The 17,832-nt window shown below is 43.0% G+C and overlaps 1 protein-coding gene across 1 annotated transcript in view; it reads right to left on the reverse strand.

The window, feature by feature from the left end:
* PTCH1 (patched 1) overlaps positions 1-16,748 on the reverse strand; it is a 92,305-nt gene extending 75,557 nt beyond the window's left edge. Inside the window, exons 1-2 of the mRNA XM_063295215.1 lie at positions 15,844-16,748; positions 14,230-14,422 (exon numbers count right to left, since the gene is read on the reverse strand). Of these exons, the coding sequence (XP_063151285.1) occupies positions 14,230-14,422; positions 15,844-16,206 (556 nt within the window). The 5' untranslated portion in view covers positions 16,207-16,748. The remainder of the gene's footprint in view (positions 1-14,229; positions 14,423-15,843) is intronic.
* Between the last annotated feature and the right edge of the window lie 1,084 nt (positions 16,749-17,832).

Consider the following 17,832-nt stretch of genomic DNA (forward strand, 5'->3'; position numbering starts at 1 on the left):
CCAACATTTTCAGGAATTTTGGCTTACCATGAAAAATTGGTGTGCTATCACTCCCCTAACCACCACCCCTGCAGTTGGGAGCTGCTGAATATGGAAGGTGTTTTGTTGTTAATTTACTGGGACATGTCATTTGGGAACATTTTCTTGCTTCTTCCCTCTTTTATTCTTGGCTTATCATTCTAGTTTGTTAGGAAGGAAAAAGCCAGAGTTCTAGTTTACCATGGAGGGAGCTAACTTGGTTTGGTTAGGTACTCCTGCCAGCAGGAAAAATGAAACCTGCAATTGGCCATGTGCACCAGCCCACTGCTTCTTCAAAATAAGCCAATATTCTTCAGAATTCTCAATCAACATGTTGTGGAAAAAGGGCCATTGTCTACAGCATCACGATCTCAACTTGGATGGGCAGGAGTTTAGAAATATAACTCACATCAAAGGAGTGATATGTTCTGGATGATACATTCAGTTTACCCGAGGATATGAAAAAAAGATGCTGTTGTGGGCAAGTTAAACCTGGCATCCTAGTGGACGTGGTTTTAGGAGGTCACAGAAAGGTCAGCTTTGAAGGAGAAATCCATATGAAATATAAACATGGCATTGTGAAAACCAGACAAATCTCCCATAGCTTCATCCAGCCAGCACTAATCTAAGCATCAGCTTTGGAGCATAATCTAAACAAAAGGATCAGTCAGTTCAGACATCTGGAAGTTGTCATATTTTGGAGTCTCCTAACAGTGGAGCATATAACCAAAGGATCCAGTTGCACTTTCCAACCTAGTGGTCAAAGAAGCAGCAGGAACAAACAGAAAAGTACCATAATCACTGATGTCATCAAAAGCAAAGTCGAATAACAGAAGGGAGAAAAGGATGAGGATGAACTTGCTAGAGTTGAGTACCAAGCTTTTCATAGTCCTCATGGAAGACCTCATGACAGAACATATTGCTGTAGGAATTAGAACAACCAAGAAGGTATTATTTAGCTTTTAAACATCAGATCCCGAAAATAACTAGCTGCTATTGTAATTTGAAGGCTTGGAAACACACTGCAGATCCTTTTACACATGAGATTTTATTTCCACTTTCCCAATTTTCTCCAGTGATTGTTTGTTGCATCATACAAACAGTTCCCAATACATGGATTGTAATCAGGTTTGAACCAGGTTTGCAAAACCTGCTTTGAAAATATGCTGCTAATCTTACAGTTCAGACACTGTAGCAAATTGCTTAGAGAAAACGAGAATGTAGATCAAGAACCTCATTCTGAGCCAGGTCTTGTTTTTCAAAAACAGAAACCACACTTTCATGTTTTATTAGACTATGTGTGATACCCTACTCTACAGCAATAGTGCAATGAAAAACAAAACTCTCAAACCTTATTCAGCAGATGTATTGTTGAGTACAAGAATCAACATTTAAGAGCATGGAGAAAGGAGCTGAAAAAGAATATATCGGAGGTAATGCCATTTTGCTCTGACAACAGAAAACCAATGCATGTATCTATATTATCCAGAAATTAACCTCCAAATGATAGATATAAAAATATAATCAATTCAGGTTTTCTGTTTCAACGATACAACGATATCATCTCATGGTTCAGTTCCCATTGTTAAGGGGTTTCCTGAAACAGATGCTTAAACTGCAAGCAAGTAATTCATCCAAGGAGGGAAAAACCCTTCCACCATCTGAAAACTGTTGAAGTTGGATGAATGCAAGTCATTTACCAATTGGTGGTGTGTAGCAAAAGCTGCTAAACTAGCATATGCATCTATACGATGTTCTTACACAGCATCAAACTATTTTCATTCATTCATTCATTCATTTCAAATTTCTGTCACCACCTATCTCCCCCAAAGGGGGACTCTGGGTGGTTTACAACACAATAAACAAGTTAAAACCATAAAACATAGATTACATGTTATCATTATAAATAGATAAATATAAGTTCCATTGTGGCGAAAAGCTCTCATCCAACGGGGAGGGCACTATGGAGCCAACCACCCCCAGGAAGAGCTGTTGCCCTTCCCATCCCAAGCAAGGCAGCAGAACCAGGTTTTTAAATTCTTCCAGAAGTTTGGTAGCGAAGGTGCCTGCCTCACCTCTGGGGGCAAGATATTCCAAAAGGAATATCTATTCTATATCATATCATATCATATCATATCATATATCATATCATATCATATCATATATCATATAACTATACTCTTACCTACAGTATTTGGAAGGACATCAATTTGTTCAAGATATTGAGCAGATGCTTTCTCCAGCTTCACAAAAGCAAACCCTTTTGCCCATGAATCTTTAAATAAAGAGGTCAGGAATTGATCTTGGGTCTTCTGTGCAAAAAGTATATTCTCTACTTACTTTCATCCCCACAGTTAAAGCAGGGATGGAAAATCCATGTCCCATTTGCTGCTTGTAGTTCCCTTCCCCACCTCTTCTGTTTTTATAGCTTTTGATTACCCTAAGCAGTGTTTCTCAATCTTGGCAACATTAAAACCTATGGACTTCAACTCCTAGAATTCCCCAGTCATCATGGGGATTTTCCTCCAGCTTTGTGGGAAGTTAACAAAAAATAAATGTGTTTCATGCATCATACTATGACAGAAATATTAAACAGTGATTTGTTGAATACATCATATTGGCCTGATTCACAGATAACACTAAGCCATAATGGTTAAGCTAGAATATTTTAGAAAAACAACAACTCATCCATTCCCAAGAAGAAAGCAACAGATGAAAAACTCCACCTTTTCTGGTGATATCATTATCCCACTATCTGCCTCATTAAGGGCCTCTGCTGCTGAAAAAGTTGTCCAAACTCTGGGTTAAAAGACTGGCCATAGGATTATGTTCTGTTTATCTCAGTCCCTTTCCCTTTCTCCAAACTTCACCCTCTGGTATTAACCCTGCTGTGCCTAAACCAATGTTAATCATAGTTAATAATGGCAAGATTCAACACTAGAATGTTTAACCACTTCACATTCTGTTTAATGTGATGCATTTTCATACATTTCCAAGTTGAAGCAGCAGTTAGATCATGTCTTCAGCTCTGTCTCTGAAATTATGCCTTCTTCCTCCAGTAACTGCATGCAGATGCTCCCACTTTGGGGTTCCCTTGGAGAAAACTACACTCAACTTGGAGGTATCAGGAGAAGATGTGATATTAAGAGAGGAGTAAACACATGGCTTCACTTCTGCTACAATACAGAAATGCTTTTCATATGAATAATGACTATAGGTTAAAACATAGCAACTAAACATAAGGCTACAAAGGGGAAGGAGGCATCTAACTTGCATTCAAGAAGGAAAGGAATGTTTATGTTAGGGCTCTGAGAAGCAGACATCTGCATGATAAGATGCAAATCTTAATAAACAATTCAGGGCAGAAAGCATCTCATCTTGTGGCCAGATTCCATCTTTTTATATAATGTTGCATCTGTAATGGTAACTTACCAATATACACATATGAAACACACACACGCCTCACCTCTGATCCTGAGTCCTTAGACCACAGACTTCTGCCTGTTGTCTTCAACTTAGCAGTTTTTCTCAGTCTTATGTCCTGCTAAGGTGCTGATTTCCTACTCCTGTAACCCTTAGGTAGCATGATCACAGCCTGATAGCTGAGATGATGGAAGGTGAAATCCATCACACCCGAAGAGCAATGATTGAGAGAGGCTCTGCTAAAGAAACAATTCAAAATGCAGACTTGGAGTATGTATTGATCACCAGTTTGGTTCATCCATCACACTCAGCCATTATACTGTGAAATATGATTTCTTCAGCAATTTCTTCATAAAGCGTGACATCACGTGACCGCATTGCTTAGTGATGGCAATCCCAGGCAGTCCCCATTGCCATTGTTGAGCGAGAATTGCGGGTTGTTAAGTGAGGACCTCCTCGCAACTTCCTGCTGGCCAACAACCAAAGTCAGTGGGGAAGCTGGCGGGAAGTTGCAAGTCCCAGGCAGCTTGCAAGCTGGCTGGCCGGCAGGCTAGTGGCACGTGTGAACGATTTTGGGCCCAGGGGTGGCTGCTGCCAGGTGGAGAAAGGTGTGCAGACAGTTGCAGCGGCATGCATGAGCATTTTCAGGCCTGGGGGTGGCTGCTGTGGGTGGGAGAGGGTGTGCGGGCAGTTGCAGCAGCACACAAGTGTTTTTGGGCCTGGGGGTGGCTGCTGCCAGGTGGGGAAGACTTATCTGAGTGACTTGTGACCTTCCCTGCCAGCTTCTCCATTGACTTTGCTTGTGGGAAGCTGGCAGGGAAGGTCGCAAATGGTGACATGACCATAGGGTGCTGCAACTGTTGTACGTGCAAGTTGGTTGCCAAGCACCTAGATTGCGATCACACGACCGCAGGGGTGGTGTGATGGCCAGAACTTTGAGGACCGGTTGTAAGTACTACTCGTTCAGTACCATTGCAACTTTGAACAGTGGCTGAATGAGTGGTTGTAAGCGAGGACTACCTGTAACAGCTTTCTTATTAAGCCATTGGGTAATAAACAGAAAGTTCAAGAAGCCAGCAAAGAAAATTATACATGAAATCCAGGATCTACGTTTTGTGCTATGGTAGCATTTCCCTGGTTGTACCAATTGTGCACTCCAGGTTTGTGTGGTACAGATAGCATGGGAGAGTGACAGGGCCTATACTTTATAAAAAAAACTAACCGAAGTCTTCAATGAAAAGCGCATCAATAAACCAAGAACTGTATCAATCATTCTTTCAACAAATAGAATAATAATACCAATGTTTTATCCAACCTTCACTTAGAGTGTTAGCATTATTCAGCTAGGATTTAGAGCAGGGTTTTGGACTAGAAGGGCAGATGTTGGGTGGTGGACAGGGAGCAGCACCTACACATGCACTTTTGCATGCACACCAAGCCACACACACAATCAGTCCTCTTTAGAAATCTCAATGCATCTGAATGTACAAAGATGGAAGGTTAAAATGTGGTTACTTACTTATCAATGTTGCAGTCACTGCTAATTTTCTGAAAAGACCTGTTTCTCCAAGGCCTAGCAACTATAGAATCTTTGAAATATAAAAATGTAGAAATCTTTGAAGCCAGGCATGAAAGCTGGCTGGGTGACTTTGGGCCAGTCCCTCTCTCTCAGCCCAACTCACCTCACAGGGTTGTTGTTGTGGGGAAAATAGGAGGAGGAAGGAGTATTAGGTATGTTCCCCGCCTTGAGTTATTTATAAAAATAATAAAGGTGGGATAAAAAAATCTTTTTAAAAAATTACATACTCTGGTTTCTGCATTGAAAGGGGTCTATGTTCATTGGCCCTGATGGGGGAGAGAAGATAGATGGAAATTGGATGGTGGCAAATGGCCTTACCCAAGATTCTACAAGTACATATGATGCAGGAGTTGCAGGTTCCCCATCTAGATTTAGGGATATGAGACTTTTCAAAATTAAATCCTTGTTCATTATCTTTTATGATCCTTAAATAAGAGACAGAATTTGCTCTTTAGGCCTTATCCAGCATTTATTGTTATCCATCATTTAGCTGGATAAGGTACTTACTGCAGTTAACTTTGCTTTAGAGGTATTTATTTATTTATTTGTGCAGTGTTTTGTGGCAGCTTTCCCCAAATGGATGCTTGCCAGCGTGCTGGCTACAAGTCCCATCATTCCTACACAACATTAGCATCCCATTGGAAATCCTGAGATTGGTGCAATGGTGACGGGATACTAGCCTATTGTAGTCCTCCATCTATGACAGCAAATAACTTTTTCTGTAATAGAAACCTTCCCTAAATGGCAGAAGCTCCATTTCTACCAGCCTTACTTCCTATTTTCCTTGTCAGAATCATCTGATGGAAAATGAAAGGGCCTCTGTGGCCATCATCTTAATGTTTCTAGGCACACAATTTTCTTCATGTCTAACATGGACCAATTTCTAACCCAATTCATAACCAGTAGTAAGGCATTAATGCTTTCTCAACTTCAGAAGTGCTGGGACTACAACTCCCAGAATTCATAGGCAGTATGGACAATATATAACTGGACAACATCCTAGTCTAATCCATGTCCAGTAGCAAGGCATCTGCCTCAAATATGCATCTGTCTCAAATGAGTCATTACTGGCACGAGGATCTTGGTAAACTCCCTGGGAGTTGAAGTGAATCCAAAAACTAGTGCTGTGTTGTCCAAGGTTAGGAAAGCCAACAATGCATTCCAATATTAATTTACATATAACATCGCAATGATGGAAAAAAAATCACAGCAAAATGCAGATCACTGGGAAATAAGAGACAGCAGCAATAAAAACACTAAGTATATAATAAACTGAAAGCTCATTTTTACCCGATGTCAGAAAGGTCTAAGCATCCATGCAAGACATACAGAGGTGAGACGGGTGTTTCACAGTCACAGACCCACCACAGAAGAGAATTCTAGCACCTAATCCCCACTTGCTTATCTCAGCAAGTCATATTTTTAAAGTATGGACAGTCCTTAAGCGTGTTATGAGAAATAGCCAGGACCACACCAATCCTCACCCCAGAAAACACGGAAAACTACTGAGGCCATTTCAACACTTTTAAGAGTATTCCTTACATTTCATGCTGGTCAGCAACTTTGCTCTAGTTTTTTGAACCAACTGACATTTCCGAAAGACTTTACTTTGAGCTCCAACATGTGACCTGTTTTTAAGAGAAAACTCCAGAAGGCAACCTAAAAATAATGCAATAAAATAAATGGGCCACTGGAGGTAGAACAGACTCTGGTAGTCAAGTCTGTGATACCTTTGCTGGGCAAGTGACACTTGGCAGCATTCTAAGAGTGCAATAGCTTTCAAAATAAAACATGTACTGTACATGCATGTTAATTACATATTAAGTTTTCTCATGATCTCCAAGCAAAATATAATAATGATATGGGAGGAAATAGTAAAATAAAATGATCCTCTAATATGGGGATCTGTGAAATGCTTCATTAAGGCACCCCCATGCAACAGGGGACAACAAACAATACTATGTATTTTCTTCTGGCTTTGGTCATACTGTATCTAATGTAATTGGTTTGTACTCATGCTAGCATGTTAAGGATTGCACCCCAAATTAAATGCATCTTGGGGCATTTAAAAAACAAGTGAGGTAACTAAGATTTAAAGCATTCTTAAAACTGGTATATAAAGGAAGATAATATATAGTTCATCTAAGACACTGATAAAAAGTGATTCAAGAGTAAGCAACTCAGTATCATTATGTTTACAGAAGGTTATGAGCATTGGCACAAACTAGGAAGTTGGAAAAGAGAATGATTTTACATATTGCTTCTTTAGATCTCAGATTTCTCATCTCCTCTTGCCCTTTTTCTGAGATTTTGCCCACCAGGTGGGTTTTTACAATCTTTATATAAATATTTCAAGCTCTAATAGCTTTAAACATACACTACTAATCATTCATCTTGGAGTCTGGATGATCTTAAAACTCATTCAAACTTTCTTCTCAAGATAAAGTTTGAGCTGGGATTTTCTAAGTTGATCATTCACTTGCTAGAGGCTTTAAGGGCATGATGTCTTCTGACACTGAGTTCTCTCCCACTCCAGCTGACATTACAGGAAACAGACTGGTCTCTAATATAAATACTGACAATTTCTTGAGAGGCAATAATTTTCAAAAAGCTTTAACAACAAAAATAAAGTGTCTTTATTACAACAGTCACAGAGATCTATTTTAAGTCATTTGAAGCATTCACCTTATTTGGCTAATTCTGTTCGGCCTATTCAAACTTTCAAACATTGGGGGTTGGGGGTGGGGAGATGGGCTGCTATACGCAATATGCCAAAGGCTTTGCTGGGTAGGAATTCTGGGGACTTGTAGTTCCACAGCAAGGACACTCAGGGGCTAAGTTGGCATTTTGAAGACCACAGCACACCGCTCAATGACTAACCAAGAGATCAAAGATGGTATCTATGAAGGGAGAATGACACTATTTTACTAAATCCTTTGATAGTGCTAATCCTTTGAAAGTGCTAATTAAGATCCTAAAACAAGAGGGAATTTGCTCCTCAGGTATAAATAAACCAGTATTTATTACTGTATTATATCTATTATTTAGCAGCATGATACAACACTTTTAATCAACTCTGGTTTGGAGCTCTTCCTTCCTTTTTTTATTAATGCAACACTCAGTAGCAGCCTTTCCCAAATGGATGCTTGCCATTGTGTCTTGTCAACCCCCACCCACTACTTGTCTCTCTGATTCATAGAGATGGGAGTTGTAGTGCAGCACACCTGGAAAACATCACAAAGCAAGTTACAAAGGGCATTCAATGCATGTTATATTTGGAGAGAAGAAACAACTCTTCTAATAGGACTTGATGAGAAGCATTTGGTGATAAAAGGGAAAGGACAGATTTGGGGTCTTCACTGCTTTGCACTATCTTCTCTAAAACTACTCCAAAGTGACTCAAGGACTACAAATTAAATCAGATTGTGCCTGTAGAGTAATTACAGGGTTAAATGATTTATAATATACATACGCGAATGCTCATTTTGGCTTAGTCCTATTAAAATGACTAATAGGAAATGGAATTCCCCTCTAATTTCAGGTTAACACGATTGTTCTGATATGATACGTACGAGACTACTTCATTGTTTTCACTTGTACTAATGTGCTTTTGAGGGCAACCCTTCTCTTTCTATACCAGAGCATATTTGGTATGCTCTAATATAGAGCATTAATGCAACAACCCCATATCCTTTGGTTCAATTCTCAGACAATCTTGCATATTAGCATCACAGTCTTACTCAACAACCACTTTTAGCTATCCTACAAATACGATACGATTGTTGAGCCTCACCTCACCAAATATCTATCTATCTATCTATCTATCTATCTATCTATCTATCTATCTATCTATCTATCTATCTATCCCAGGACCCTGCACATGATACAGACAGAAAAGTGAGGAAGCACAATTAAATTATGCTTCCCTTTTCTCAGATTTTGGCTAAAATTTTTAGAGAAATGACTTGCTTGTTTCTTCTTGGTGGAATGACCAGCTTGCAGACTCAGAGTAATGTATCAGCCCATGTGGAAGAGCCAAGCCCTTACTTCTAGCATGGCATGTGCAAAAATTTCAATTAAAAGAACACTGATTGATCTGAAAATACAGGGCATCTTTCTTCCTTCATGTTGCATAGTAATTTACTAGACTAGATGTCAATATCCTGGGAACACCTCCAACTGCAGCCCTTCTAGGAGAAAAAATCTGTGCAAGGGAATCCAGTCATCTGAGCAGAACCTGCATTCAAAACTTTTCATCTGGGTCCATGCAGAAAAAAACAAGGAACATTATTTTTCTAATTTTCAGAGAATACCCGTAGGGAACTAAGCCTCTCCTGCTTGGTCCTTCACTTTGTGCTCTTTTCTGCTTATACTTTTACTCATGGAAATATGCAACTGCTCCTCATCTATTCATGGCCATAATATTTACATAGGAGTCTCTACTGAAGACAAACATAATCATTGCCAATAGCTTTTTTCCTCCTGTTGCTGCCTTGGCAGAGTAATCAGAAGTGGACCAATTCAAATGAATTCCCTGTGTATTTTAATTAACTCTAATAGAAGTGCAATAACTTTTCAACTTAGAGTTGTAATTTTTATGTTATATGTCTTAACATAATGTATCATAAACCATGGTGGCAGAATGTATTAGAATAGAGAACAAATACTGAAGTCAGTATTGGGTTTTGATGGTAGGAAAAAAAATAGGAAATAAACTGAAGAGAACAGAATAGTGGCAAACCAAGCAATTTGTTAAGAGACATGTTGGCAGGATTCACTGCTTTTGTCAAAATGATGAAAACGCAGTTGCAGTGAAAGCTCCATTCATTCGTACATGCCTCTGATGTCATAAAGCACATATAAAAGGGGTGGAGCTTGCATCATATCAATGCAATGCTACTTTCATCATTTGCCCCCTCAGTGGATGCTGTTTATTGATTATTATTTGTCTCTTTCCTATTATAAAAGAGGATAATGCATTCTGTCAGAAAGAAATGGTCACTTAATGTTGAGGAAAAATTGGTGGTATGAGATGGAACCATCAGTCTTTGATGAAGATTAGCCAGCCAAGACATGATTTCAGACCTAAATCCAATGCCATTCATGTAAGCCTGGTGCCATCAGCTAGATATATGAACATGCAGATGAGTTCAGGACCACAACTTCAATTGCCAGAAACAGAATTTTTACATTTGATCAGTAACTATTAACCTACTGTAAATTAAGAACTGAATGAATTGACTATACAAGTCCATTGAAGAACTCCAAATAAAAAAGCATAGACAGTACCAATGCCTTCTCTACCCAGTCTTATCAGTCAGAACATGTGAAGAAATCTGCTAGATCACACCAATGGTCTATCTAGACCAGCATTCAGACTTTCCCCAGTCTTTTTTTTTTTTAAGTGATGCTTCACATGAGTTGTATCCAAAAGCATACACTACCACTAAACCTGAAAAATGTATACAAGTAGTCCTCACTTAACAACAATTGGGACAGGAATTTTCATCACTAAGAGATAGTCATAAAGTGTGACATCACATGACCACGCAGCTTAGCAACGGCAGTTTCAGCAGTTTCTGGTTGCCATAGTTAAGTGAATCACTGAGGGGCGTTAAGCGAGGACCTCATGTGACTTCAACTTCCATCTTCCTGCCAACTTCCCCATTGACTTTGCTTGTGGGAAGCCAGCAGGGAAAGTTACAAATCATGATCACATGACCATGGAATGCTGTGATGGTTGGAAATCCAGTCTGGTTGCTGAGCGCCTGGATTGAGATTATGTGACTGTGGGGCCGCTGTGATGGCCAGAACTTCGAGGACTGGTCGTGCCACTCATTCAGGACCCAGGAGTTGTGCCTTCTCTGTGCAGTGCCTACCCTGTGGAACAGCATCCCTCTGGAGATCCAGATGACCCCAACCTTGTTAGTCTTCTGCAAGACATTAAAGAATTGGCTGTTCTCCCAGGCATTTGGCCCAGGAGGTTAAGCGATCTCTGGTTGGCTGATGATGTTTTACTTTAAGTTTGAATTGCTGTTTGTGGCCTTGGACATTTGTTACTTGGGTTGTTTTAATTGTTTTAACTTTGTATGCCACCCAGGGTTTGCAAATACTTTACATACATACATACATAAAATTGTAGCTGGGAATGGTAGTCTTCATGCATCTGCCAGACTAGAATGCTCTTTTATGGTACCTAGTCTAGATCCTTCTAACACTTTTTAATTCCTGTTCCTCTTTGTAAAGAACTTGGATGCATTTGTCAGCCACTGGACTTTAGAACACCCTGATCTAACTATTCTGTTAATTATTATTTCTCAAATCCCTACATTGACTGTGCCCAACATGGTGACCTACACACAACACTTGGACTACAATCCTCATCATCTCCAGCCAACTGGCCAACAGCTTTATTCTTTGTCATTGGAGTCAAGTACAATCTGGCCAATCTTTAACCATCATTATGAAGACTGCCATGTTTATTTGCAGACTGAATTGTTTCATCATTTTAATAAAACCAGGTTAACATCAACAAGCCATATAAATCTCTTCAGTGGCCCAAATGGCTGGAGACCAACTAAGACAACACTGTGGTGCTACATCTAAGTTTAGTCCTTTTGGTTTTGGGGAAATAAGGGAAGGGGAATAAGAAATTCTTTCATTCAATTTTTGAATTTCCATTGGATTTAGTTAGAAGTTAGTTGGGACTGCGCTCAGCCTGACCTAATTTTGTACTGACTCTGTGGGCAATGAAATGGAGAGAGTTAGATATAGAGTCAGCTATACCCCTTCCCACTTGCTCCATTGACATATCTTGGCCTATAAGGCAGCTCAGTATGGCAGATCTCTGGGGCCAGATTCTTGCCAGAAGAAAAAGACCTTTCCCCATTACCAGGTTAAAGTGTTATTACCCATCCCAGAGTTGCCATAAAATAAGCCTGGTGTAAACTTTGCATCCCACTGCCAGTCTCCATCCTGCCTCTCTGTTCTGAGCACTGCTGAATGCTGTGCTCCTGATTTGTGAGTGTGCCAGTTGTTACAGGCAGGCTGATTGTTTTTCCTTCTGGCTATGCTCTATGCCTTTTCAGCATATCCCCAGACAGCAGAGGAAATAACTACCAATCGGGGCCCTGCAGTGAAAACAGGGTGGGCTCTGACTTCAGGATTTAGCCTGGGCTTATTCAGACTGGTTTGCCTGCCCTTCCTCCCCTCATTCTATCTGGATCTCTCCCACATTTAAAACTACGTGAAGTAAAGTGATGTATGAGAAGATGCTAGGGCAGAAACAGCCACAACCAGCACAAAGGTCAAGTCCTGTAAAGAGGGATCCTTGAAAATGACTACCTGCTAAGCTACCAGTTCTCTTATAGCAGGGTGGTGGTGAAGTGATTAAAATTGGGAAATATAAGGAACTGGTCAAAAACCAAGGGAGCCCTGGTTCATCACTGCTTTTGGGATACCATAATAAGGAAAAACAAGTCTGTTGCATTAAAGGCAAAGATCCCCACTGCTGCCATTTCAAAATACTGTGAAAGCTGTGCCCCTCTTCCCACATAAAAGCATGAGGCTGTGGGCATTGCAGGCTACTCTTAAAGTGAAGTGGCACAAATATGCCCTTCTGCTCCCTGATATAAAATATTGGAGATCTGCTCTCCTCTTCTCTAGCTTGTTGAGGAGAAATAGGGAAGAGGTGGTGAACTCAGGAGAGAAAATGTTAATGTAGAATACAAACCCTGGGAGAGAAACAACTACTCTAATGGCCAGGCAAACCCCCAACACTCCCCAGCTACACCTCTGACCACACCCACAAAAACCCACCTGATGTTGCCTCCAAGGTGATAGGCAAGAAAGCATTACAGATTTAACAAACTTTGAAGCTGTAATGAGATCATGTCAGCTTAAGAGGAAAAACTACATTTAAGCTGTTTCACTCATGACAATGTGCAGCAAAGCAAATATACTGGTATTGTCAGGACATGATTGAGCTGAGGTAAAGTACAAGTGGGGAAGACCATTATAACTGTCTTTAACCATTGTAGGAAGATGACACTGCAACTTTAAACCATTTTTACCTAAATGAGTATCCATTTTCTTTGGATTAAGTCCCATTTAACCCACTTAAATCTACTTCTAAATATATATATTACAGCACTATAAGTCTCTGTAGTCCTTTTCTGGGAAGTAGAACACTGCCCCCATGACCAAATGACTATTTTATGCAATGCACTGTGACTGTGGAGTTGTGAGGCCCCTTTAATGAATATTACTAGCAAAAACTTCAGTGGATAAACCCAACTTAGGTTAGGCTACCCAACCTAACAAGTCAGATAATTTTGTAAAAGTGATTATTAACAGTGATTGGTCAATATTTCTCCCAGAGGTTTAAAAAAAGAATCTGCATAATTAAATTAACGTTTTAAAATACAGATCAACAGCCAGAATTGTCTCTTACTTAACAACCATTTTTTAATCTTTGGAAAACATAAAAAAGCAGCCAGCCCTGCCTCCAGTTAAACCAGCCTCCCCCCTGAACTGAGGGAGACCAGTAATCTGCTTTGCAAACATTCCAACATGTGTCCAGTCTGCACTTCACTTTTCCATTTTTTTTTAACCTTGAAACAAATGTTTTTTCCCCTCAAAGCTGAAAGCTGTCCAAAAAAACAGGACCACACACAAGCACAGCCCTACTGAGAGCTGTGCAGATCACGTTCAGCCTGTTCCTGCTGCTGCTGCTGCTAACAGGACGCACACGCACACACACCCTACACCAACCCCTACACACACTCACACACACAAAATGGTGGAGGAGGTGAACTGCTTTGAACACAGACCTTCCTTTCATGCTCTTAGAGGGAAGAGAGGCACTAATATCACCAGCTCCTTGGACACACAACGAGAATCAGGGAGAGGAGATGGGGGGGGAAGAGTACTTTTGCAGGGTCCAAAAGACAACTCCCCCCCTTTTTCTTATTTCACACCACCCAAGCAGTCACCCTCTTCCATCCCAAGACCACAAGGTACGACTTCCAGAAACGGATTACAAGACTTCAGAGAGCCCATCTGGCCTTCAGCCAACACTGCTAAACCAGCGTGCCCTGCCCCTGGTGAAAGGAAGGCTCCTCCAGCCACCTCCACTTTTAAGCTGTAAATTTAAATTACACACTGTCATTTGGAAGGCGAATAAGGGAGGCCAAGGGCTCAATCCTTACCTTCTACCCAGAGTTCCTCCACATCGGTCTCCAGATTGGCTGCTCTTAATCCCACCGCAAAGGCCCCGAATATCAGAAGGCCAACCACTAAAAATTTCCCGCAGTTTTTTTGAATGTAACAGCCCAGTTTAAATAGCAGTCTCTGAAATTTCGCTCTCAGCCACAACGGTGCTTTTCTTCCAGTAGCTTTCCCCTAGAAAAGCAAGGAAAGGTGGATAAATGAAGGTCGGGAAAGAACCGCATCCCGAGGGCATCCGCCGAACTGTCCCCAAAGAAAAGCGCAATATACCGGCAGGAAAGCGGCCCGGTCAGGGTTCCGGCCAGCAGCTGTGGCAGGAACGCGACAGACCAGGAACCCGCAGAGCGTTGCGGACGCCCCACCGCCTCGCTCACCCGCGTACCCTCCGAGCTGGACGGAGGCGCGCTCTAAGCACCCGATCCGCCGCCGCCCGCACCACCCTCTTGGATCCTTCACGCAAGCGGGGAACGCGACTACAGCGCAGAGCGATCGCCCTCGCGGCGGAATCTAAACCGACCTGTCAAACAATCCGGGGACGGACTGGGGAAGGGAGGGAGAAAGCTCTTCTTCCCCACCCTACCCCCATCCGCTCTCCTGGAAGAGTGGAAAGCCCACTTCCCCGCAAATCTTGCCATCCCTTTCCCTGCCTTGCTTCCTCGGCTCCGAAGCTCCAGCTTCGCAGCAACTGCACGGCCCCACGTGGTTACCGACCGCGCTGGGAACCTCCTGAATCTAAGAATTACAGGATGCAGCACCTCTTGGGCGACGCCGACCGGGTGATCTAACTTTGGAAGCCGAGCAGCTACCGATAAATTACCACAATATTGACGAATGAAAGAGGCCAGCCACAGGGATTCCTTCTTTCTCCTCCCCATTTAAACCAACCAACTCACCCACCCTTTAAAAAAAGATACACACACACACACACTGGTGCATTTGTCTTTTTTGTTGTTGCTCTTCCCGTCCGGAGCAAAGTGAATGCACTGCCAAACCTGTTACCTCCCTCGAGTATCGGAGGGGTGAGGTCGGTTATCTCGACCAGGACGGGAAAGGTGGAAGTTAGCAATTTGCATACAATTTTCACCCTCTTCCTTGCCGCTGAAGAGGAAATGCGACATTCATTGAAAAAATGTCTTTTGGAGGGAAACCACACTTCTACACTTAAACCGGGACAACAGGAGCAAAGTGGGGGGGGGGAGAGGGGGCAGTGTTGCTTTGTAAAACGTTAGAATTTTTTCTCGTGCAAAACTTTTTTTTTTTTTTAATCAGGGGTTGGACAGAAAATCAAAGCCTTAGAAAGTTTTCTCCGGGTGCAGGAAAGAAGAGACTAGCAACCATTCATTAAGAGACAGGAAAGTCCCATTCATACATTCACACACCCTTCCCGGTTAAACGCGATTAGATGACTGCAAAGCACAAACACGCAGGAAAAAGGAGTGCACGGCAGGAGGGAGGAAGGGCTGCCTTTCTACCTTTTAGGAGTCAAGAACATCTCCCCCCCCCTTTTTCCCCCCAGCATTTTATTGGTGATCCTTCCCGCCGCTTACGAGAAAATGCAGTTTGCAAGAGAAAGAAGAGAAATCTCGACAAACCACCTTTGCTATCTGTTCCAAGGCGAACCCTGCGTCGCAGTAGCTCGGCCGCTGCAGATATTCCAGGTCTGGCGGCGCGGCGCGTCTGTTCTCGCCTATCCTTCTCCGCCTTCTGCTGCCGCTTCTCCCCAGCCGATCTGGCACTCTACAGCCGCCGCCGCCGCTCTCCGGCTCCGAGGCATTAACAGCTGAGGCCATGTTGCCGCCACAGAGCCGCCGCGGCTGCTGCTGTTGTTTTGGCGACCCAGCGACTGGGTCTTCTAAGGTTCCCCCCAGCGCGCTGCTGCTGCTGCGGGACGATCCAGAGGGACCGGGGACTGGCTGGTTTGGCGGAGGTTCGCTGCTGCTGCTGACAGACCACTTCATACCGCGTTGGCTGCCGCTGCTGCCGCTGCTGCCGCTGTAGCTGCTCCCGGCGAGTCAGACCCCGAGCCTTCCATTGCAACATTTCGCGAGGATCCGGAGGTCTTCGCCGCTGCTGCTTCCCACATCCAGGGTGCGAGGGTGAGCGGAGCCAGGGAATCTCAGCGCGCTCGCCTTCCTTCCCCTGACCGCTTCGCCTGTGGTTTGAATTGCTCTCCAGGCTCCTCGCCGCTCGGCCGCTGGACGCCAAGCCAGACTCTCCCCAACCTCTTTCTCGCCACAGCAACGGAGGGCTGGAGAAAGCCTTGATCTCACAAGCGCCGCCGCCGCCGCCGCTTCTGTTGCTGCTGCTCCGTCTCGGTGCGCTGTACCATTCTGTCTGGGTGCAGAGCTGTCTCTAAGATCTCTCCCGGCTCCTTCCCCCCCTCTCTTTCTCTCCTAGATGCGTGTGTCGCGCTCTCTTTCTTCCTCTGCTGTGTGCAGCAGCAAGCAGCAGCTCCCTTGCTTCAATAGATGAGATGAAGAAGGGGGAGAAAAAAGGAACTCTCTCCATTTGGGTAAAGAGGAGGAGGAGGGGTGAAAGGGAGAGGGGAGAGAAAGGGAAAAAGAGCTGAAATCCCGCCCCTGAGGCTGTCAGATGGCTTCGGTTTCTGGACTGCGATTGGCTCAAAGAGGGCAGAAATTACTCAGCAAACATGACTATTATTAGCTGCTTAGCAACAGCTCACCAAAGTAGAGAGACCACCCAGGCAGGCTACCCTTGTGTGTGCATCTCCAACTTCAGGGGAGCCTTAAAGAGATCCAGCCCTCTTTCCATGCTATACTTCCACTAAGGAATGCTTCGTTTTTCTCCCTACCCCCTCGTTTCTTTTCAAGAAAGGTTTGGTTTTGGTTTTAAGAAGGAAAGAACGTAGCTGTTGTTTTTAAAGGGAGACGCTTTTACAACAAGCACATCAGGATTACTTCACGAGCGACCTGTTAAAATACAGGGTTTTTTCTTCGGGGATGGGGGAGGCACGCGAAAGAAGAGGCTAAATGATTTCCGGAGCCCTTCAAGAAAGTCCTTTTAGAGGCGCGTTGGCCCCAAGCAGCAGCGATTCCTGGGAGGTCCAAGCTGAATTCCCAGGGTTGCACAAATAATGACAGGGTGGTGGATCCTGCGGTCTCTCCCTTCCTCCTTTTTTGAATCAAAGAAAAGTCTTCGTTCCTACAAGAACAACCAGCCGCGTTAAGAAAAAGACCACAAAGAAACCTTAATATTTGAAATAACAAATTTAAAACCTGGAATATCCGAGTTACTCACGCGCAAGAGTACTGCCGCCGGCGGATACTTTAAACGCTAGAGCTTTGAGGAAAGGCTCCACCAGCCCTGTTTTTGTGCGTTCAAAATGCTCGGTTTTCAAAAAGCGTTGCACGCGAAGTTTCTCACAGATTGTTGTGTGCGCTTTATTAATACGTTTTGCGTTCCACCAAAGTTATTCGGTAGTCGTTCTCATAAATGACGTCAGTGGGGTCGATTTCCTATTTTTCTGATCAAGCTGGGGTTCTGTTGCCTATCCTTTTGACGAGCATTTCGCACGTGCCAGTCCTGGTTATTTGATCCGCCATGAAGAATTTAGACCAGGGAAC

Source organism: Candoia aspera, chromosome 2 (assembly GCF_035149785.1).
Source record: "Candoia aspera isolate rCanAsp1 chromosome 2, rCanAsp1.hap2, whole genome shotgun sequence".
NCBI classification, from domain to species: Eukaryota; Metazoa; Chordata; class Lepidosauria; order Squamata; family Boidae; genus Candoia; species Candoia aspera.